This window comes from Macaca nemestrina, chromosome 7, assembly GCF_043159975.1.
Source record: "Macaca nemestrina isolate mMacNem1 chromosome 7, mMacNem.hap1, whole genome shotgun sequence".
NCBI lineage: Eukaryota > Metazoa > Chordata > Mammalia > Primates > Cercopithecidae > Macaca > Macaca nemestrina.
Window position 1 is genome coordinate 143531459 of NC_092131.1, and position 24431 is coordinate 143555889.

At 37.3% G+C, this 24431-nt stretch overlaps 1 protein-coding gene and 1 non-coding gene across 2 annotated transcripts in view; both read left to right on the forward strand.

The window, feature by feature from the left end:
• Positions 1-24327, forward strand: part of LOC105489609 (ADAM metallopeptidase domain 10) — a 154266-nt gene extending 129939 nt beyond the window's left edge. The window contains exons 11-16 of the mRNA XM_011754544.2: positions 37-187; positions 9291-9474; positions 10183-10291; positions 10779-10999; positions 21733-21859; positions 23837-24327. Of these exons, the coding sequence (XP_011752846.2) occupies positions 37-187; positions 9291-9474; positions 10183-10291; positions 10779-10999; positions 21733-21859; positions 23837-23931 (887 nt within the window). The 3' untranslated portion in view covers positions 23932-24327. The remainder of the gene's footprint in view (positions 1-36; positions 188-9290; positions 9475-10182; positions 10292-10778; positions 11000-21732; positions 21860-23836) is intronic.
• On the forward strand, positions 21224-21327 carry LOC112428691 (small nucleolar RNA U13). The gene has a single exon (XR_003020745.1). It is a non-coding gene; the product is annotated as a small nucleolar RNA U13 (small nucleolar RNA).
• Positions 24328-24431: the final 104 nt, after the last annotated feature.

The window sequence follows — 24431 nt, forward strand, 5'->3', positions numbered from 1 at the left end:
TGCAATTGTTTACCTTGCCTTGTTTATTTTCCTCAGAATCTGGGCAACCTATTTGTGGAAATGGAATGGTAGAACAAGGTGAAGAATGTGATTGTGGCTATAGTGACCAGTGTAAAGATGAATGCTGCTTCGATGCAAATCAACCAGAGGGAAGAAAATGCAAACTGAAACCTGGGAAACAGTGCAGGTACCTTGCTAATTTCAGTGATGTTAACATTCTTGTACAGTTACCTGAATGCAGTTGTGACAAATTTAAAATTGAGATGCATATGGTTTTGAAACTTTGCTTTTATTTGTTTTCTTTTTCTGAAATAGTTTTGGTTAGTGCTCTGTTATTGGCAGATTGAACTAGTTTTATTTTTCCTTTTCTTTTATTTGAGATAGGGTCTCACTCTATTGCCAGGCTGGAGTGCAGTGGCGTGATGTCGGCTCACTGCAGCTTCCACCTCCCGGGCTCAATTGATCCTCCCACCTCAGCCCCCTGAGTAGCTGAGACTATAGGCATGTGCTGCCACACCCAGCTAATTTTTGTATTTTTTTGTAGACAGAGTTACGCCATTTGCCCAGGCTTGTTTGGACTACTTTTAATAGTAATTTGTGTAGTGAGTATTAACAAAAGGATATACTAAAAGGACATACTAAAAAGAATCCTAAAACATACATATTCTTTAGTTACTTATTGTGAAAATGTAACTATCTTCCATATTTTTAAAATCTTTAAATATTTGGTTAATGTGGAATCCATTTACTTTTCTAACTTGGCGAAATATAACTATTTCACTTATCAGATTTACTTTGGTAGCAGTGTAAGCAATTGTTTGTACAAGACTTTTTTTTTTTTTTTGAGATAGAGTCTCAAAAAAGCCTGTCGCCCAGGCTGGAGTGCAGTGGCATGATTTCAGCTCACTGCAACCTCTGCCTCCCAGGTTCGAGCATTTCTACTGCCTCAGCCTCCTGAGTAGCTGGGACTACAGGTGTGTGCCACCATGCCTGGCTAATTTTTTGTATTTTTAGTAGAGTTGGGGTTTCACTATGTTGGCCAAGTTGGTCTCGGACTCCTGACCTTCAAGTGATCTGCCCACCCTCCCCTCCCGAAGTGCTGGGATTAAAGGTGTGAGCCACTGCACCTGGCCACTTCAGTATGTTTTAAACGGCTGGTCTGTATATCCTAGTTTGATTTTAGCATGAAAATGTGAGAGAAAGTAATACATTAACTAATGTGTGATGTAACTGAAAAAATACTGATAAATTGCCTAATATTCAATCCATTTTCCATTGTAGCCTTTTACTAAAGGTAAATAGGGCAAGAATGTGGAATGTAGTACGCTTTGACTATTAAAAAAAAAAAAAAAAGACACTTAAACACTTTTCTTGACTGTTTGGTTCAGTAACTTCGTATTCCTTTTTTTTTTTTTTTGAGACAGAGTCTCGCTCTGTCGCCCAGGCTGGAGTGCAGTGGTGCCATCTCTGCTCACTGCAAGCTCCGCCTCCCGGGTTTACGCCATTCTCCTGCCTCAGCCTCCCGAGTAGCTGGGACTACAGGCGCCCTCCACCACGCCCAGCTAATTTTTTGTGTTTTTTAGTAGAGATGGGGTTTCACTGTGTTAACCAGGATGGTCTTGATCTCCTGACCTCGTGATCCGCCTGCCTCAGCCTCCTGAAGTGCTGGGATTACAGGCATGAGCCACTGCACCCAGACCCTATTCCATTTTTAATTGATAAATAATAATTGTACATATTTACGAGGTACATGTGATATTTTGATACATGCATACAATATATAATGATTATACAATATGTAAGATAATTAGGATATTTATCTCAGATATTTATCATTTCTTTGTCTTGGAAACATTTCAAATCTTCTACTTTGAAATTTACAATTAGTTATTGTTAATTGTAGTAACTTTACTGTGCGATCAAACACTAGAGCTCATTCCTTCTGTGTGTTTGTGACCATTAACCAATCTCTCTTTATCCACCTCCCCCCTACCCTTCTCATCCTGTTGTAACCACCGTTCAACTCTCTACCTCTATGAGATCAACTTACTTTGCTCTCACATATGAGTAACAACATGTGCTATTTGTCTTTCTAGGTCTGGCTTATTTTATTTAACATGATGACTTCTATTTCCGTTCCTGTTACTGCACATGACAGTATTTTGCTCTTTTTTGTGATCAAGTATATACCACCTTTTCTTTATCCATTTGTTTCTTGGTGGACACTTAGACTGATTCTGTATCTTGGCTATTATGCATAGTGATACATAGGGCTGTTGGTATCCCTTTTGTATACTGACTTCCTTTTCTTTGGATGTATACCCAGCCGGATCATATAGTAGATCTATTTTTAGTTTTTAGAGGAACTTCTATACCAGTTTACACAGTGGCTATACTAATTTATATTCCCACTGGCAGTAAACTAATGGTTCCTGATCTCCACATCCTTACCAGCATCTTTGTTTGTTTATTTTTGATCATTTTGATAATGGTCATTTTAACTGAGTGTATCTCACCATGGCTTTGATTTGTTTCCCTGATGATTAGTGATACTGAACATTTTTTCATGTATTTGTTAGTAATTTATATGTCTTCTTTTGAGAAATGTTTATTTAGATCATTTGTCTACTTTTTAGTGAGATTATTTATTTTTTTGCTGTTGAGTTGTTTGAGTTCCTTGTACATTCTATCAGTCCTTAGTCAGATGAATAATTTGAAAATGTTTTCTCCCATTCAGCAGATTGTCTCTTCACTCTGTTGATTGTTTCCTTTTCTGTACAGAAGCTTTTTAGTGTGTGTAACCCTATTTGCCTGTTTTTGCTTTTGTTGTCTGTGCTATTGAGGTCTTACTCAAAAATCTTGGCTCAGATCAACGTCCTTATGTGCTTCCCCAGTGTTTTCTTTTAGTAGTTTCATAGTTTCGGGCCTTAAATTTACATCACATTTTGATTTGGTTTTGGTATGTGGTGAGACATAGGGGTCTAATATCATTTTTCTGCATATATATATATATATATATATAGTTTTCCCATCACCACTTATTGAAGAGACTGTCCTTTCCCCACTGAATGTTCAAAAATCACCTTTGTCAAAAATCAATTGACTGTAAATATATAGATTTTTTTCTGAGTTCTCTGTTCTGTTTCATTGGTTGATGTGTCTGTTTTTATGTCAGTATCATGCTGTTTTAGTTGCTATAGCTTTGTAGTATATTTTGAAATTAGGTGGTGTGATGCCTCCAGCTTCGTTCTTTTGGCTATTGGAGTCTTCTGTGGTTTCATATGACTTTTGGGATTGTTTTCTCTTTATCTGTGAAGAATGTCATTGGTATTTGGATAGGGGTTACATTGAATCTGTAGATTGCTTTTGGTAGTATGGCCATTTTCACAGTATTAATTCTTCCAGTCCATGAACATGAAATGTGGTTTTTTTTTTTTTTTTTTTTTGACTTGTTCAATTTCTTTCATTAGTGTTTTATGGTTTTCCTTGTAGAAATTTAATAAACTCACCTCCTTCTGTTTATTAAACTCGCTCTTTTTTTGCAGCTATTATAAATGAGATTGATTTCTTTTTCTGCTATTTTCTTGTATATAGAAACACAACTGATTTTTTAATGTTAATTTTGTATCCTGCAACTGTTCTGAATTCATTTATCAATTCTAAGAGTTTTCAGTGGAGCTTTAAGGGTTGTCTATATATGTAAGATTATGCTGTCTACAAACAGGAACAGTTTGGCTTCCTTCTTTCCAGTTTGTATATCCTTTATTTTTTTCTCTTGCCTAATTGCTCTGGCTCAGAACTTCCATTACTATATTGATAAGAGTGGCAAGAGTGAACATTCTTTTCTTGTTCTAGTTCTTTTTTTTTCTTTTTTATTTTACCTGGTGATCAGGAAGTATTGTTGGGAGACTTTTTTTTTTTTTTTACTGATTCAATCTTGTTACTTGTGATTGGTCTGTCCAGGTTTTCTATTCTTATTTCAATCTTGGTAGGTCGTGTGTGTCCAGGAATTTATTAATTTTCATTCGGTTTTCCCATTTATTGGCATATAGTTTATTGTAATGGACTCTAGTGATTCTTTGTATTTATGTGGTATCAGTTATAATGTCTCCTTTTTTGTTTCTGATTTTATTTGGATTTTTTTCCTTGTCTGGTTAATGGATTGTTGATTTTATCTTTCTAAGAAACCAACTGTTCGTTTTGTTGATTTTTTTTTTTTTTTTGAGACGGAGTCTCGCTTTGTTCCACAGACTGGAGTGCAGTGGCGCAATATTGGCCCACTGCAAGCTCTGCCTCCCGGATTCACGCCATTCTCCTGCCTCAGCCTCCTGAGTAGCTGGGACTCCAGGTGCCCACCACCACTCCTGGCTAATTTTTTTTGTATTTTTTAATAGAGACAGAGTTTCACTGTGTTAGCCAGGATGGTCTCGATCTCCTGACTTTGTGATCCATCCACCTCAGCCTCCCAAAGTGCTGGGATTATAGGCATGAGCCACCGCGCCCAGCCTGATTCTTTGGATTTTTTTTAGTCTCAATTTTGTTTATTTCTGCTCTGATCTTTATTATTTCTTTTCTTCTAATTTGTGGTTTGGTTTGTTCTTGCTTTACTGATTCCTTGAGGTGCATTATTAGGTTGTTTATCTTTCTACTTTTTCTATGTAGACATTTATTGCTGTAAACTTCCCTCTTAATATTGCTTTAGCTGTATCCCATAGTATTTGGTATGTTGTGTTTTTCTATTTTTAGTTGTTTCAGAGAGCTTTTAAACTTCATTTTTAATTTCTTCAGCGACTCATTGGTTGTTCAGAAGCAAGTTGTTTAATTATGTGTTTGTACAGTTTCTAAAGTTCCCCTTGTGATTGATTTCTAGTTTTATTCCGTTGTGTTCAGAAAAGATACTTGATATGATTTCTGTTTTTAAACATCTGTTGATAATGGTTTTATAGCCTAATAGGTGGTCTGTCCTGGAGAATGTTTCATGTGCTAATGAAAAGAATGTATATTCTGCCATAGCTGTTGGATGAGTGTTCTGTAAATGTCTGTTAGATCTATTTGGTCTAAAGTGTAGTTCCAATCCAGTGTTTCTTTCTTGATTTTCTGTCTAGATCATCTGTCCAGTGCTGAGAATGGACTGTTGAAGTCTCCAATCATTGCTTTATTGGAGTTGATCTCTCTCTTTAGATCTAATGGTATTTGCTTTATGTATCTGGGTGCTTTGGTGTTAGGTGCATATAGATTTAGAATTGTTATGTCCCCTTGCTGAATGGAACATTTTATCACTATATAATGACCTTTTTTGTCTCTTTTCACAGTTTTTTTTGGAGACAGGGTCTTGCTCTGTCACCCAGGCTTGAGTGCAGTGGCATGATCTCAGCTCACTGCAACCTACACCTCCCGGGTTCAAGTGATTCTCCTGCCTCAGCCTCCCAAGTAGCTGGGACTACAGGCATGCATCACCATGCCCGACTAATTTTTATATTTTTAATATAGATGGGGTCTCGCCATGTTGGCCAGGCTGGTCTTGAACTCCTGACCTCAGGTGATCTGCCCGCCTCGGGCTCCCAAAGTGCTGGGATTACAGGCGTGAGCCACCGCACCTGGCCCTCTTTTCACAGTTTTTGACTTAAAATCTGATTTATCTGATACAGGTATAGCTACTCTTGCTTACTTTATTTCTGTTTGAGTGAAATATCTTTTTCCATTCCTTTACTTTTAGTCTATATATGTCTTTACAAGTAAAATGATTTTCTTGTAAGCAGCCTATAGTTTGGTGTGTCATGTGTTTGGGAGGCCGAGCTGGGAGTTTTGCTTGAGCAGGAGTTCAAGACCAATGTAGGCAACATAGTGAGAACCCATTTCTACAAATGAATACATAAATCATTTAAAAGCTACAGAGGGGGAAAGAGATTACAGTAGACCCATTCAGCCAGGTTGTGTCTTTTAAGTAGGGGGATTTAATTGGTGTATATTCATGATTGATATCAATAGGTGAGGACTTCCTCTTGTCATTTTGATAATTTTTTTTTTTTTTTTTTGAGATGGAGTCTTGCTTTGTAGCCCAGGCTCGAGTGCAGTGGCACAATCTCGGCTCACTGCAAGCTCCGCCTCCCAGGTTCTCCTGCCTCAGCCTCCCGAGTAGCTGGGACTACAAGTGCCCGCCACCACGCCCAGCTAATGTTTTGTATTTTTAGTAGAGATGGGGTTTCACCGTGTTAGCCAGGATGGTCTCGATCTCCTGACCTCATGATCTGCCCGCCTCAGCCTCCCAAAGTGCTGGGATTATAGGCATGAGCCACTGCGCAAGGCCTTCCTTTTTTTTTTTTTTTTTTTTTTTTGCATATTCATTCTTCCTTTTTTTCTCTCATTCAGCATTGTGGTTTGGTAGTTTTCTGTAGTAGTAACATTTGACTCTTCTTTTTCTCGTTTGTGTATCACAGTGGCCTGCGCTGTACAGCTTTGCAGTAATGGCGGCAGTGGTGGTGTAGGTTGTTAGCATTATAATTCTGTGTGTTTTCATAATGGTGATTATTGGTTTCTTTTGCTTCCAGGTGCAGGACTCCCTTGAGTATTTCTTGTAGGGTCAGTCTAGTGGTGATTAATTTCCTATTTTTGCTTGTGTGGGAAAGACTTTATTTGTCCCTCATTTCTGAAGGATAGTTTTGCTGGGTATAGACTCTTGGCTGCTAATTTGTAAACTATCCTTCAGAAACGAGGGACAAATAAAGTCTTATAGATTCTTGGCTGCCAATTTGTTTTTTCTTTCAGTGCTTTGAACATATCCCATTCTCTCCATGCTGGTGAAATTTCTGCTGAGAAATCTGCTGCTAGTCTAATAGATATTCCCTTATATGTGACTTGATACTTTTCTCTTGCTGTTTTTTTAGAATTCTCTTTGTCCTTGACTTTTTACAGTTTGACTATAAATCCTCAAGGCAGACCTCCGTTTTCAGCTATTATTTTAATAAATAGGTTTTCTTTTTTCTTTCTTTTTTTTGAGACAGTCTCACTTCATTACTCAGGCTGGAGTGCAGTGGTACAGTTTCAGCTCACTGCAACCTCTGCCTTCCAAGTTCAAGCGATTCTTGTGCCTCAACCTCCTGAGTAGCTGGAATTACAGGTGCGCGCCACCCTACCCAGCTAGTTTTTCTCGTATTTTTAGTAGAGACGGAGTTTCAAGCTCCTGACCTCAAGCGATCCACCCGCTTTGGCCTCCCAAAGTCTTGGGATTACAAGCATGAGGCAGCACACCCAGCCAAAACATAGGTTTTCTGTGCCTATTTTAATCTCTTCTCCTTCTGTAGCTTTTAAATGATTGATTGATTGATTGCAGAGATGGGATCTCACTACATTGCCTAGGTTGGTCTTTAACTCCTGGGGTAAAGTGATCCTGCTACCTCAGCCTCCCAAAGTTCTGGCATTACAGGCATGAGTTACTGCACCCAACCTTCTGCAGCTCTTGTAATATGAAAATTTATTCACTTTGTGGTGTCCCATAAGTCTTACAGGCTTTCTTCCTTTTTTTTTCCTTCCCCTAAATGAGTAATTTCAAACATTCTATCTTGAAGTTCAGAGATTTTCTTTTGCTTGATCAAGTCTGCTGTTGAAGTTCTCTATTATGTATTTTTATTTTATTCATTGAATTCTTAAGCTGCAGAAGTTTTGTTTCTACTTAATAATATCTATTTTTTGAATTTCTCATTCATATTAATTGTTTTCCTAATTTCGTTGAATTTTTTATCTATATTTTCTTGTGTCTTTTCCCTCAAATCATCATTTTGAATTCCTTTTTAGGCAATTTATTGATTTCCTTTTCATTGGGACCTGTTGCTAGAGAGTTAATTATGTTCCTTTGGTGGTGTCATATATATTTGTTTTTTCATGTTTCTCGAATCCCTGTGTTGATGTCTGTGTACCTGTCTGGTGGAACAGTCATCTCATGTAAATTGTCTATAGTGGCTTTCGTGGAGATACACTCTCACCTGTAGCTGGATCTTAGTGTACTGGTAGGGAAGGGTGTGATGATTCTGTTTCCAGGTAGGTGCAATGGTATAGTCTCCATGCAGCTTCTTCGGCTGTATTCAACATCATCAATAACTGTAGGCACCTCAGTGACTTGTGCTGTAGAAGTTTGTGGTAATGGATGCTGGTGGTGTAGGTTGTTAATGTCCTCAGTGGCAACGACTTTTGGGGCCCTCCTATTCTCATTTTTCCCATAATGGTGAGACTTAGCCAAGGGGATCCCTCTTGATGTCAGGTCTGACATGGCCTACAAGCACCTGCTGCGGTGCTGGCTTCCAGTTGCAGATGCGCATAGTAACTATGGGGCTGGAGTTCTAGGCTCAGGATCTCACAAACCTATTATGGTACTTGTGTCTTGCAGTGCATGTTTACTGTCTGTGGCAAGATTGAATGTAGGTTGCCTATAGCACCAGGATCTATGACTCTGGTTACTCCCTAGCAGCTTGGGCCTAGCAGGCCAGTCTGTAGCTGTGATTATACACTTTGTGGGCAGGGCATAGCCCTGGTTTGAGTCTAGGAAAGAAGAGATGCTCTGGAGATTTGAGCCCAGAGCCCAGTGCATGGCAGTAATTTCGGAGCCTGAGCGAATAGGACTCAGTGGCGAGTTGGGTCACTGGGGATGGAGGTGTTGGTGAGTCTAGACCCTGGGATGGTGGGGCTTGGTGGTATCCCAGAGTCTGTGAGACCAGGTGCAGCAACAGCAAGTACCTCAGAATGTTCAATCAAGCACAGCTGTCGTTTGGGCCCTAGGAGGCAGGGAGCAGCACAGTGATGACTGCTCTGGGGAGAAGGATGTCTCAGCAGCTCAGACTCTAGGGGGCTAGTCTAGCTCCAGGGAAGCAGGGTGCTAGAGTTGTTCGGCCTGTAGGCATAGTATCCCAGTTCAGCCATTGATATTTCCCTGGGTTGTGAGTTATTGTGTTGGCTTAGCCCTGGAATGCACAGCTCCTCAACTTGGCCAAGGCATTGTTACCTGAAGGAGCAATGTGCTGCTTTATCTCGTGCCCTGCAGGGTGTGACTTTTCCGGTAGGCCCAGGCACTGTTTCTTTGGGACACACGGCTCTACCAGTGCACTGTTTACTCAGGAGGCAGTGTGCAGTTTCAGGTTATTGAAGTTGTATACCAGTAACATACTTAATCATTCAAATGATGAGACTTATGATTTAAAAATTGGTACTGTGTCTGATAATGTGGATCTAATCTAATATCTAATAGTATATAGGAAATAACTAGTGATTTACTTTGTTTAATCACTTAATGTTTCTTCTAGTCCAAGTCAAGGTCCTTGTTGTACAGCACAGTGTGCATTCAAGTCAAAATCTGAGAAGTGTCGGGATGATTCAGACTGTGCAAGGGAAGGAATATGTAATGGCTTCACAGCTCTCTGCCCAGCATCTGACCCTAAACCAAACTTCACAGACTGTAATAGGCATACACAAGTGTGCATTAATGGGGTAAGCATTTAACTATATGTTTTTAAATTTAATTTTAGAAAACTTGTTTCTCAGAAGAATTATTGATGCTTAAAGCTACATAGTTAAAGTAATTAATCTTGGTCTCTGTTTAAGTAATATCCCTATCTATTCCCTCACAAAACTATGAGTATATTATGTAGCATTCAATTAACTACTAATTTGTTTTTCATCTTCCCATGTACATGTGGTTGATATTCTCTAGAGAAACATAGTTGTACAACTCGGCATGTGACTTGTCTATAATATTTAAGTTTTATAAAACAATATTTCAGTAGCCTAAATAAAAGAACTCCTTGGTCATCTTCTCCGAATTTGAAACCTTTAAAGCTTTTGTGGCTGAATATCACTTTGCTCTACATGAAGAAAATTTAATTTGTCTTGCTTTATAGAAGAGCCATAATAACCAACATAAAATCGATTCTCATCTAATCTATTTCTCTGCTTTTATTTCATTTTTTAAAGTTGCCATTCCTTTAAAAGATTTAGTCTTACTTGGATTTACTGTTTTTCAGTTTTTTTCAAATGTATTTAGGTAATGCAGTTTTGATACTCAACTCTGTTTGTTTTTCACTTTTATATCCATTTAAATATTTTGACATTGGAAGTTTATACTTGGCTGTCTATTACTATAAACAATAGGTTTGACTGTATAGGGATTAAATAAATTGTCTTTTATTTTTCTTCTAGCAATGTGCAGGTTCTATCTGTGAGAAATATGGCTTAGAGGAGTGTACGTGTGCCAGTTCTGATGGCAAAGATGATAAAGAATTATGCCATGTATGCTGTATGAAGAAAAGTAAGGCTTTTAAAAGTACAAGAGTATAAAATTTGCCTCAAACTATTATTTTCTCCTAAATTTTAAGTGTTAAACTTTGACCTGTAGTTTGGCCAGATAGTTTCCAGCTCAATCTGTCCTCTTGAGGAGATTATAAATGTAACATAGCATTGTATCTCTATCATTATGGTCTCTACGATGTTTTAAAAATCATAAACTAGACAAAACATTGCCAGCTTTACAGTAATAATTTACATAAACACTGTTAGACTTTAAGTCATTGTGGACACTAAATCAAGACTTTGCTGGTTGCTTGTTGACATTGTAACATTTAATGTGAATTACTAATGGCATTACCCAGCCTAACTAGAGAAGGTCTATATAACACGTTATGGTAATGATTTCAGACATTTTTTTTTTCCCTCTTTATATTTCCCCAACTGGAAATCTGATCTTCAACTTATATTTGAATCTGATCTTCAGCTTATATTTGGCATTTCTTTTCCAGTGGACCCATCAACTTGTGCCAGTACAGGGTCTGTGCAGTGGAGTAGGCACTTCAGTGGTCGAACCATCACCCTGCAGCCTGGATCCCCTTGCAACGATTTTAGAGGTTACTGTGATGTTTTCATGCGGTGCAGATTAGTAGATGCTGATGGTCCTCTAGCTAGGCTTAAAAAAGCCATTTTTAGTCCAGAGCTCTATGAAAACATTGCTGAATGGATCGTGGTAAGTATAGTTTTTATTTACAAAGAAAACTTAAAGTGGTTTCATCTTAATTTTACTTGGTCAGAAGTCATCAAAGTTATGAGAAAACAACTTAACTATTTATATTAGAATGACTTTATATGAATATTTCTGGTTATTATTTCCTTCTGAAGTGATCAGAATAATGTGTATCATTCATAGATTGCTTGGTAGGTGATGGGAGTCATTCTGTTTTACTGTGTTCCTTAGTTCATCTCCTGGATGGGTTACTTCTTTTGGTGCATATAGGGCATTTTTATGGGACTTTAAAAAGTTTTTTTGTTGTTGTTGTTTTTCAAGACAACTTATTTGCCCAAATCATGGACTAATTGGTGATTTTTCCTGATCTTTCAGTATAATCTCTGCGTCTTCATCTTGTTTGTAATAGGAAATGTTGAACAGAGTAAGATCAGATCCACAGCCTTTTGTAGATCTACTAATGATTATGGACGTTCATCCAGTAGTAATCCACTGAATGCTTATTTTTAAGCCCACTTATCTCCAAGTTGTACAAACATGGAATTACCTGATGTTTTCTTAAAAGATTGTCAAGAATGACTGTCTCAGCTTACTTAACTGTTCATGCTTTAAAAGTGATTACATTAAAATATCTATAGGAAGCTTGCAGATGATATATTTGAGAATGTGCTATAAATGAACTGAAAGTAGTTTGCTTTGGAAATTGACTTATAACTCAGATTCCCCTTTCTCAGATTATTTTTGTGTGTGTGTGTGTGTGTGTGTGTGTGTATGTGTGTTCAGGACTATGGATGCCTTAAAGCACAAAAGATGTTGTTTGGGATGTCACTCTTTTTTGATACTCTTCTAATAACATTCTAGAGTAAAAATTTTATAGTTACCTCCAGCATTTAAAATGATGTTTACCATTCCTAGGACACTTTAGGATATGTGGTTTTTAGATATGTAATAATCATGGAGTAGAAGGATTGTTGAAATTGGATTTAGGAGATCTTCGTAGGTTTCAAACCAAATACTTGAGCAGTTGACTTAACTTAGGTTTCCTTAAAACATGTTACTCTCTTTTTTTTTTTAATTCCTGTGCTTATTGCATAGTAAGTTCTAGTAAATACCTGTCAAACTGAACTTCTCTTCTGGTACAATGGTATAGTGGAAAGAGCACAGGTTTGAGAATCACGTAAGGATTCAAATAATCTTTCTGGCATTTATCAATTCTATGACTTCAAGCAACTTACCTTTCTTGGCCCTTCTTTATTTTCAACTCAGCTTTTTTTTTTTTTCCCCCTGATTATATCTAATAAGAAAAGTTGAAATTTGGTATACTTGTCTACTATAGAGGACAGTGTATGCAGAAAAGGAAAGGGGATCTCAGAATTACGTTCTACTGAGTATATATTGTGCTAGATACTTTGGATTTTTGGGGTACTAAATCATATCATCTAAACATAGTATTTTTTCACTTTTCTCTGTTAGCTCTAATTTTGACTCATTACATTATTTAGAATTTCAAGTGCTCATTTATTTTCACTTTAAAAATATCTAACAGACATGATCTTCTAAGGATTTTTAAGACCTTTTCTCCTCGTATTTTAGATGTGAGGATTAATGAAATGTTTCACAATGAATTGGCAACATGAAGTCTTTTCTTGTGCTCTAGAACTAATTAATCAGACACTTTCACGTTTATAGACATTGACTTTAAGTGTGTGTAGGGTAGAACATACCTTTATTTTATATCATCGTTGACAGTCATATGCCAGTCTTCCGAATAGCATGCTCATAATGTGTGAAGAATACCGCTAGGCTGTTGGTGCATTTGTGGGCATTAACCACATCAAGCAGTAAGATAATAAACATCCACTTCTTTGCAAGTTACTTGTCTCATTTGCTTATGTGCATAGTTTACTTGCATACCAGGGTTTATCATGTTAGTGAAGTGCCCTTGCAGTTAGTAATACAGATTATCAGGGTGCTGTGGTGTAAGAAGCTGTGAAAGAAGTGAGGGGTTAGTTTCACTACTTTCCTTTCCAGTGGTGTCTGGTGGCCTTTTGTCTTCTTTCTGTGGTACACTATGGCAGCTTTTCTCCTCATGCAGGGTAGAGTAAGAAGAACTTTAACAGCCGGGCGCGGTGGCTCACACCTGTAATCCCAGCACTTTGGGAGGCCGAGGTGGGTGGATCACAAGGTCAGGAGATCGAGACCACGATGAAACCCTGTCTCTACTAAAAATACAAAAAATTAGCCGGGCGCGGTGGCGGGCGCCTGTAGTCCCAGCTACTCAGGAGGGTGAGGCAGGAGAATGGCGTGAACCCGGGAGGCGGAGCTTGCAGTGAGCTGAGATCGCGCCACTGTCTGGGCGACAGCGTGAGACTCTGTCTCAAAAAAAAAAAAAAAAGAAGAACTTTAACAATTTAGAACTTCAGTGCATGGGTTATTGACTGCTGCTACTGGTACCATGGAAGCGATACTTTCTTTTTTGTGTTGACAACTATGTTTTGATTTTTCCAAATATATTTACTGTATTTGCTGAGTGCCTGATGTGTGTCTGGACAGGAGAAAATGATAAACATCCTTTGGACTTATCAAAGAGTCATCTAATTCTTGAAACGTTTAAGAGCATTCATCAGTGAATCTGTTGAGACCTTGTTTCGGCATCTCCTTTTCTTTAATTAGGGATTGAGGGCAGTGGTAATTCATTTCCAGTTTCTTCTGTAGTTAATGTGTTCTGATTTTCTGTATCTTTCATGTTAGGTTTGACATTGTAGAAAACCACCTCTTACCTTGACTTTTTTTTTCAAATTTGTTGTTGTGTTTCCCCTCCTTTTAAAAATCATTGCCTGATAATTTTGTGGCATTTTTCTTTTTAATTTGTATGGATTTATCAGGAGTTTGTATTTTTTTATTGCTAGTTTTTCAAGAGTCAAACACCGTCTCATTTTAAAATTAATTTCCACTGTCATATTTTGCTATAATTTTATGCATCTAAGTATTAAGTGTCTGGTATTCTTTATGAATGAAAGATTTAGAGCACTGTTTCCCAAATGCTTAACAGAACACTAGTCCCATTAGATGTTCTAAGGCTTCAATGGTCAAATGAATCTGGAAAACACTGCTCCATACTATAGACCTTTCTTGGAGATTAGTGAAAAGATTATAAGAAGTCCTGCAATAAATAAATATTTTAAACTTCATTTTCCAAACTTACCTAACCCTAGAACCTTTTATCGTGAAAAGACTTAAGTCGTAAATATCCTTAGATGTCATTTGGGGAAATATTGATTAATAGCGGTAGTTCTCAATCCTGGTTGTATACCAGAATCACCCTGGGGTTTGGACTAATTAAATCAGAATCTCTTGGGTTTAAGTATCTGGGTCTTACAAAACTCTCCAGTTAATTCTGATGAATTAAGAACCACTCATCTAGAATGGGGTTGGCAAACTATGGCCCATGGGCCAAATCTAGCCCATGCCAATTTCTGTGTGGCTCAGAAGCTAAGAACAGTTTTTACGTTTTTAAATGATTGAAAAAAAAATTTTAAATTATCAAAATAACAGTCTTTTAAAAATCATATGAAATTCAAATTTCTGTATTGTTAAACAACATTTTATTGTAAAATGGCCACACCCATTTGTTTACACATTGTCTGTGGCTGCTTTGGCACTTTGAGTGGCTGCGATAGTGACTGTATGACCCCACCAAACCTAAAATGTTTATCTGGGCTTTTATGGGAAATACTTGCCAACTCCTGATTGAGAGTGATGATCTCAAAGTGTAGGCCTGAGAAGTAGCATCAGCATCCCCTGGGAACTTCATAGAAATGCAAATTCTCAGGTTCCATTCCAGACCCACTGAGTCAGTGGTTGAGGGTGCATGCTAATAGTTTGTCTGCCTTTTTTTCAGTCTCTGCGATATGATGACTCCTTTTTAAAAAGATTTGTAACAGAAATTTTCCATTTTGTCATCCTGATATGTTGAAAATAGAGGGTGGTTTTCATTGCTTTGTGGAACAGGCCACATAGATAGCATAGCACTTATGAAACTTTAACAACAAAGATATAATATTATTGGAGGGTTTTTAGCATATAGTGAGGACACAGTATACATCTGCTAGATGAGTGAAGCGGATTTCTCAAATGTAATAATTTATATGGAAAAGAGTAAAAATTGTGCATATTAACTTTGAAACTGGAATGTTTTCGGGTTCCTGTTAGTGAGATTTTATCTTACTTGCCCTGGCTGAGCTTGAAGTAACCAAAAGTTTAGTAGCAAGTTGCTTTCTGCTTGGCAGATTGCCGTTGCTGCTGCTGCTAGTGGTGGTGGTGGGAGTTTGAAGGATAGGAGGAGTATATGGTCAAAGTCCAGACTGCCCCTATAGGGATGACATAATCAGTATCATGACAAGGAACTGTGGGCCCCACATGGTCTTGTGACCCATGGAAACTCAAGAATGCATTTGCTGAGAGTGAGCATTGTTCATCACTGGAGTATTTATTGAAAGGAGTATATGGTTGACTTTCTAGAGGTCTTTAAGAACAGTAGATTATCTTATGTCTGAAGAGACTTGAGTGCATGTGTTCCCTGTCCTCGCTCGTGCACTTTTTTTAGATGATACTTGCTTTATCGTTTTGTTACCATACAGGTTTTTTTCTTTTTGTTTATATTTAGATTATCATATTAAATACTATTGTAATTAAGACATAATAAATTAGACTTTAATTTTGACTTTTTACTTTATTATTGGCTATGTTTAAGTGCCTGTATTAAACATCATCTCTCTGTTTCTTATGTAGAATTATTTTCTGAGTTGAAAAACTTCTTGAGTTTTTGAAAAATGGTTGGATGTCTTCTCTTTGTCCCTAAAGTTTTGCTTAACACCCTTGTCTCTGAGATATAAGACCCTGGCAGTCAGTTTACACTCAGTAAATGTTCATTGAATGAATGACAGCTCCCCTTTCATTCAGACTAACAGGTGGGCAATTTGTGATCTTTTCTTTTGAGAGAAATGCATATTTTATATTTACTAGCCTAGTTAGTATTCCTTTCCCTGATTTTATAGTATGTTTAAAGGAGATAGCATGCAATTTAGCATTTAACTCATTCTCTTTTAAAAAAAAACTATCAAAGGTGGCCGTACTTACTCATGTTTTCAGATACACTGTTGTTTTGTTTAGTTTTTCTTGCTATCTTCTGTCTGTTGCCATGTTCCATTTCACCACACGCTAAATTCACAAAAGCTACTATCATTGCCACTAAAACATCTCGAGCATTGGGCTTGTGATACATAGTTACCTGAAAAAATTTAGAAGAAAGCCAGGAATACTGTGCTAGAAGGAACTGGAAGTTCTCAAGGGCTTGAGTGCCATACTTTATTATATATCTGTTGATATGAACTGGGACTAGGTTCTTTTTACCTTTGTTTTCTACAGTTTTAACCTCTATTAAATCTGGGCTTTCTGTCTCCAGTCTGCCTCTCTTACTGCCATAGTGTATACTTCTATGGTGCTTTATTTAAATCTATAGGCCAGGTACGGTAGCTTATACCTTTAATCTTAGCACTTTGGGAGGTTGAGGAGGGAGAATTGCTGGAGAACAGCAGTTGAAGACCAACCTGGACAACCTAGCAAGACCCTGTGTACGCAAATAAATAAATAAATGAATTCGCAGGGTGTGGCAGCATGTACCTTGTAGTCCCAGCTACTCAGGAGGTTCACCACAGCCCAGGGGGCAAGGCTGCAGTGAGCCATGATTGCACCATTGCATTCCAGCCTGGGCGACAGAGCAAGATCCTGTCTTTTAAAAGAAAACAAAACAAAACAAAACAAAAAAAAAAACCAAAGTGTGTAGGTACTAAAAAGACTATCATTAAATATATCCAAACCAGTTTTACTGTCCTATCTCTGTTGTAATGTCCTTGTCACATTATTTGTATGTGTAGGCAATCTAGAAATAATAAATGAGCTGTTAGATATGTTTCAAGGTCAGTATTTAAATACTGACTTACTTGTAATAACTAGTTCAACAGGTATTGTGTTTGTTGGCTAGGTACTGAGGTAATAGGATATAAGTCCAGGGAGCTCACAGGTCAGTTTGGGATAGAGAACACAGGCCAGAGAAACGTATCTTCAGTCTGTATGCTGTTTTCACAGAACTAGGAGAACCTATTAGGAAAAGCCTTTAAGGCGGTAACGCCAGAACTAAGTTCTTTTTTTATTTATTTTTGAAATGGAGTCTCACTCAGCCACCTAGGCTGGAGTGCAGTGGCGTAATCTCAGCTCACTGCAACCACCATCTCCCAGCTTCAAGCGGTTCTCCTGTCTCAGCCTCCCAAGTAGCTGGGATTACAGGCACCTGCCATCAGGCTTGGCTAATTTTTGTATTTTAGTACAGATGGGGTTTCACCATGTTGGCCAGGCTGGTCTTGAACACCTGACCTCAGGTGATCCACCCGCCCCAGCTTCCCACAGTGCTAGGATTACAGACGTGAGCCACCATGCCTGGCCAAGCTAAGTTCTTAAGAATTAGTAGAAGTAGAGAGTACAGAAATATTTTATGGGGATAGAGCCTGTGAAAAAGTCACAGAAGTATGAATTTTGCAAAACAAACATTTTTTTCTACTTTTTTTCTTTTGAAAAGTTTGATTATTCTTTCTTTAATTGACAAACTAATACATTCAAAAGTAGGCCTTTCCCCCCGGACCCCCAGTCTTTCCAGGATGGATTTCTTGTGTATTCTTCGAAACTGTCTATACCACTCTAAGGATATATACTTTTAAAAAGGTGGAATCATATACACTTTGCTGTACTTTATCATGTGCTCAAGTTTTTGCTTTTGCTGTTTTTCCTGTCTCCTACATAATGGTCTGTCTTGGAAATCTTTGGTGGGAAGCATTCAAAGAAGGGTTTGACACAAAGGAGTAACATGGTCAGTTCCATATTTTAGGTAGCCATAACACTGATGGCCATATTTTCATAAAAATGAAAGTAAAGATGAAGGAAGGAAATATATTCAAGATGATAATGACTTTAGGAATAGATCTGTATCTCCTGTACCCAACTTGCCCATCAACCTGAGAAAGCTAGTGGGAAAACTCTTAAGCCTTTGCACTCATGAATTGGCTCACATTAGAGGTGTTGCTACTTCCCTACCAGGTGTTTGGAAATGTACGGTTGTTGTCAGAGTAACTGAAGGGGCTCTACAAGCATTTGATGGATGGGGGCCAGAGATGCTAAACTGCATTACTCAAAATGGTCCCATAGTGTTTTGACAGACTGAGAGTGGCCTTCTACCCTGTCTTACGATAAGTAGCAGGTCTGTTATTTGAGGATGAATAAAAACAAAAAACAATAGGAGTCTATGGAATATCTATATAATAAAGGAATGGGAACATCATCCTAAAGACTAACAAGGAGAGCAGAACTCTGAACATGATTTTTATAGGAAAAAAAAAAAAAATCTGACAGTCTCAAGAAGTGGCTTTTAAAAAGTAGATTGTAAAGTTTTAATTTCCAAGGCAGATTCAGCCCTGTCAGCATGTTTTTTACAGTCTACACATTGTTTTAAGAAATTTCTCACAAGTTTGCCAGCATTTAAAAATAGATTTTAAATAAAAATTCCAATATATTGCTTCTCTTGAAAAATCAGATCTTTAAGCAGTAAGGTTGAATTGCATTCCACCTTACCTGCCATGTAAACTTTTTAGTTTGCAGTCCCTGCAATAACAAGCAATGGTCAGGACAACCATGATACAGTTTTTACAGATTGAACAATAAACATGAAAATAAAGAGAAGAAAGGTGTTTGTGGGACTCTTCTGTACAGAAATTTAATCTGAGAATTAAACAAGACTGAGAAATGACAAGTATAAATCATTCCAAGTTTGATTTTAAAATTGAATATATATATATGTGTGTGTGTGCATGTGTATGTATGTATGTATATATCTCTTTCCCTTTTTTGTTCCCTCTCCTTTTTTTGAAGCAGTTAATTCCTAAAGCCATTAGGTGAGCCCAAGCAAGGTAGGAATCTACGCCAAACTCAGTGGCACAGAGCAGAGTGTTGGAACCTGACCAGGTTCAGAAGGTGTGGGATGGGGAAGACTACCAGTATGGGGTTTCAGAGCCCAAGCAGAGTGAGAAGTGCACCCCTGTGGAGGAATGACTGGCATGGGATGTCAAGAGTGCAAGTAGGATGAGGAAGGTGTCTACATAGGAGGGTTAGGACTAAAAGAAACCAGGGCTTTTTGGAGAAATGGCAGATTCCAAGGCTGGAGTAGGAAAAGAACAAGATAAATCTGGAACTTCTTGTTCGGCCAGAAAGTAAGAAAGGGCTCAAAGAATGATGAGGACATGTTCAAAAAACACAATAATGTCTATAAAATAGGAAACCATGAGGGAATAAGTAAATGAATACATTGAAAGTTTGATGAAGAACAGGATATTTACATACTTCTGAATTATGTCCCTCCAAAATATTCATTGTCTACAAAAGAGAAACAAGAATCATGGTAAAATTTGGCAGATAATACCTTAAGCCCGTGATTAAGTTAACATCAGCAGTAATGAAATAAAAATCACGTGTTACCTGATAGGATGCAGCGAGAACACAGCATCTGTGATATTCTTACCAAAGATGTGTGACCTGAATTTGATCACAAAGAAACACCAGAGAAACCCAAATTGAAGGACATTCCCATACAAAATAACTGCCCTGTAATCTTCAAAAGTATCAAGGTCATAAAAAACAAGGAAAGACTGGAATATTTCCAAATCAAAGGAGAGTAAAGAAACATGGTGGCTAAATATAGCACACGATTCTGAACTGGATGGTATTGGGACAAATGGCAAAACCTGAATGGGGTCTGAGGATTAAATGTTAGTAATATATCAGCCCTGATTTCCTGATTTTGGTGATTGTCTTGTTATCTAGGAAGCCACCCTTATGTTGTAGAAATTATATGCTAAAATGTTCAGGAGTAACAGCATGGTGCTAGCAACTTACTCTGAGGTGCTTCCAGATTTTTAAAAGGTTTTTGTTTTTGTTTGTTTGTTTGTTTGAGGTGGAGTCTCATTCTGTGGCCCAGGCTGGAGTGCAGTGGCACAGTCTTGGCTCACCGCAACCTCTGCCTTCCGGGTTCAAGCGATTCTCCCTGCTCAGCCTCCTAAGTAGCTGGGATTACAGGCACCCGCCATCATGCCTGGCTAATTTTTGTGTTTTTAGTAGAGACCAGGTTTCACCATGTTGGCCTGGCTGGTCTCGAACTCCTGACCTCAGGTGATCCACCCGCCCCAGCCTCCCAAAGTGCTGGGAGCCACCGTGCCCGGCCTCAGGTTTTAAAAAGGTTTTTGAATTGTACTTGCAACTTTTCTTTAAGTTTGAGTTCAAAATAAAACAAATTTTTAGAAAGTAGGAAAGGCTTTATGTACACACAGAAAAAGTGGCTTGGGATATTTTGCCACAACGTGCCTTTTAATTTTAGCGTTACTCTCATTAATGCTAAAATTAGCATTAGTATTACTTTAATTACATAAAGACTGCTGGAAAAAGTAAACAGTGTAGAAATGGTACCCAGTTTAAGTCCCTAAGTCATAGAAACAATCAGTAGTAACTATATATGTGTTACAATGATCTGTGTTAAATAAATGTAAAGGTTCAGTTTTAAAGTTGTAAATATTTTGTATGATGTTTATTAGTACATGTCTTAAAACAAAGTTTGAATATTTGGAATTGCAAAATATAATTTGAGACTAGACACATTAATTTTCCTATAAATTTATCAATAATTTTTGAAGGTTTTTCTGTTTGGCTAATTTATTTGTTTAATATAGTTGAGTTTAAAAGTGAAGTTTTGGTTTCTTCTAAGACTGGATGAACTTTGCCTGTTGCTAAAATATATATCTTCTTCCACCTTTCATATTTAAAATTAAAGATAGTTAATCTATAAACTAATGAATAAAATAAAGATATTATATATAATATAATGAAAACTAGTGTACATAAAAAGTAATTTCATAACTAGTCCGAGTCTCAGATTCCAAATGAAATAGAAGAGGAAAAGGGTGTCTCAAAAGAGATAGAATTTCAGTCTTAACTTTGATAATTAGAAAGCAATATAGGTTAAAGAGTAATTTTAAAATCTATTCACTAGCAGAATTTAAAGCAAGTTACATGCTTTCTAAGCCATGGAAAGTATAAACGCAAACAAAACATAGTCTGTAAGAGTAAGAGGAGATCCTTTTGTAGTTCATAAGTGTGATGATTGGCTTTGCACACTCTTATATAAGATGTGCCTCCCTCAAACCTTGTTAGGGCATTGTCACATTACCCATTTGAGGGAGAAAAAAGAGTAAGGGGAAAACACAAAGGAAATATAAACCAGAAAATATTTAATAACGTGGGAAAATACAATATAACTATATGCAAGATGACCCCAGTTTTGTATTTGTGTTCATGTGTATGACAAATGTCATTATATGTAGAAAAGAGACTGAAAAAAATCAGATTGAGCAGTTTCCTCTATGAGATGAAATTATGGGTGATTTCCATTTTCTCCTTTAAACTTTTTTTTTTTAATTTAAACAATATACATGTGCAAATATCTAACATATGTATACAACTCCTAAACAAATTTTCTTTAAAAATTACAATATACTGTGTTCTATTCTATCTTTTAAATACTATAAAAGATATTCTAAAATATTTTGTAGATTTTTTCAGTGGAAAAATCTGTTTATTTCTAGGCTCATTGGTGGGCAGTATTACTTATGGGAATTGCTCTGATCATGCTAATGGCTGGATTTATTAAGATATGCAGTGTTCACACTCCAAGTAGTAATCCAAAGTTGCCTCCTCCTAAACCACTTCCAGGTAAGAATATTTGAGCAAGATACATGTTTATGTAACTCAGAATTGTTTAGCAGGTAGAATTGAATTATAAATGAGTCTTTAGTAACTAATGTTATAGTACTTTCTCCTTAAGAATGGGATTATTGGATGAATGATTTAGTTGATATTTGTGTGATTTTTGTCAATCCAGTCTGGCCAGTGACTGCTAAGTTAATGCTAATTTATCTGAATGTCTGAATATTTAGAACTAGAAATTTTAAATTTTGCTTGGTATTTGTTTTCTTGGTTATATATATACATATATATATTCTAACTATCTAACATCTATACATACATATACATATATATATATATTCTAACATCTTGTCATGATTATGGTAAACTACTTTAAAATTATTGATCTTTCTATTCTAATAGTTGTGCTTTTCATATTGTTGTCCTTCCTCCCCTTCCATCTTCCCTTTCTCCCACCCTCCCTTCCTTCTTTTTCTTTTTCTTTCTTTCACTGTGTTGCCCAGGCTGTACTTAATCCAGAGCTCAAGCAATCCTCCCCGCCTGAGCCTCCTAAGTAGCTGGGACTGCGGGCACGTGCACTGCACCCAGCTCTCTTACTGTTTTTACTGTTTGTGCTCTTGAAATATTTTCTGGCACATAAGCTTATTTTCCCCCAGGGTGATGCTTATGGGGAAATACAGATCCCAGTCTGTGGGAAAGTCTTAGAGTAGAGGATTCATTCACCAGATAAGCATAGTCAAGTATTCTCCATTCCTGAAAACAACTCTTTAGTTCTGGTCTCCACCTTTTTCCTCTCAGGGAGACATAGCATGAGGAAGGACCCTCTTTAGATGAGCTGTGGGCATTGGAAGGAGAAAAGGATAGGAAATAAACCCTTCGTATTGTTTAGTCCCCTCTGTTTATCCCTCCCCCTCTCCAAGGTATTTGTAGCTATTCTCTACAGGTGTGGGGACAGACATTGTCTCAGGGCAGCGGCAGGGGAGAACCAGAGCTAAATGACAGCAGTTCCCTCTCCTGCCGCTCTCAGACTTCTCATAAAGTGTCTTGCCTCAGGCAAATCCACTACCTTACACAAAGTAGTTCAAAACTAGATTTCTTATGCTTTTTCCCTGTTTTCCCTCAGTTGTTCACCTGCATTTACCTGTCTGGAGCAAGATGGCCAATACTCGTGCTAGGACAGTATCTTAGTGAGAATTAGAGAAAATTTGATTTTTACGTCATTGCTTTTCTTAAATGCACAATGTTAGTTAGCACTCTGGAACTTACGTTAGTATTTAAGGAAGTTCTAAGGGCCACATGACACTTTTTAGATACTGTTACCAATTGTCTCATTCAGTGAAACATTTTATGTGTATATTAATTTCATTTTAAATAGCACCTTTAAAAGCTTAGAAAACTAGCTGTCATTTATTGAACTCTCACAAAAAGCATTAAACATTTTTATATGAATTATATAATCTTTACAACAGGCTATATACATTAATTATCATCCCTGTTTTACAGTGTAGGCATCTGAGTCTCAGGTTAAGGCGTTTGCTCAAAGACACTTAGTAATTCCCTCACATGGATTCCATCCACAGAATCTGTGATATTAATCTAGATTAATCTAATACATGTGGCTGTTGAGCACTGAAATGTTGCTAGTTTCCATTGAAATGTGCTGTTTTAATTAAGATACATGCCAGAGTTTGAAGATTTAGTATAAAAAATGAAATATTTTGTTAGTAATTTTTTATATTGATTACATATTGAAATAACACTTTGGCTATGTTAATTTAAATAAAATAAAAAATATTATTAAAATTATTTCACCTTTTAAACTTTTTTGTTATGGCTGTCAGAAGCTTTTAAATTACATTGGTGGCCCATATTATTGGACCAGCACTGAACTAAAACCTTTCTTACTGAAACAGCAGCTTTGCTTTTAAAGATTGAAAAGCTCATGCTAAATAAATCTGTTTTGCTTTTGTTTGTGGCTCACAGGCACTTTAAAGAGGAGGAGACCTCCACAGCCCATTCAGCAACCCCAGCGTCAGCGGCCCCGAGAGAGTTATCAAATGGGACACATGAGACGCTAACTGCAGCTTTTGCCTTGGTTCTTCCTAGTGCCTACAATGGGAAAACTTCACTCCAAAGAGAAACCTATTAAGTCATCATCTCCAAACTAAACCCTCACAAGTAACAGTTGAAGAAAAAGTGGCAAGAGATCATGTCCTCAGACCAGGTGGAATTACTTAAATTTTAAAGCCTGAAAATTCCAATTTGGGGGTGGGAGGTGGAAAAGGAACCCAATTTTCTTATGAACAGATATTTTTAACTTAATGGCACAAAGTCTTAGAATATTATTATGTGCCCCGTGTTCCCTGTTCTTCGTTGCTGCATTTTCTCCACTTGCAGGCAAACTTGGCTCTCAATAAACTTTTACCACAAATTGAAATACATATATTTTTTTCAACTGCCAATCAAGGCTAGGAGGCTCGACCACCTCAACATTGGAGACATCACTTGCCAATGTACATACCTTGTTATATGCAGACATGTATTTCTTATGTACACTGTACTTCTGTGTGCAATTGTA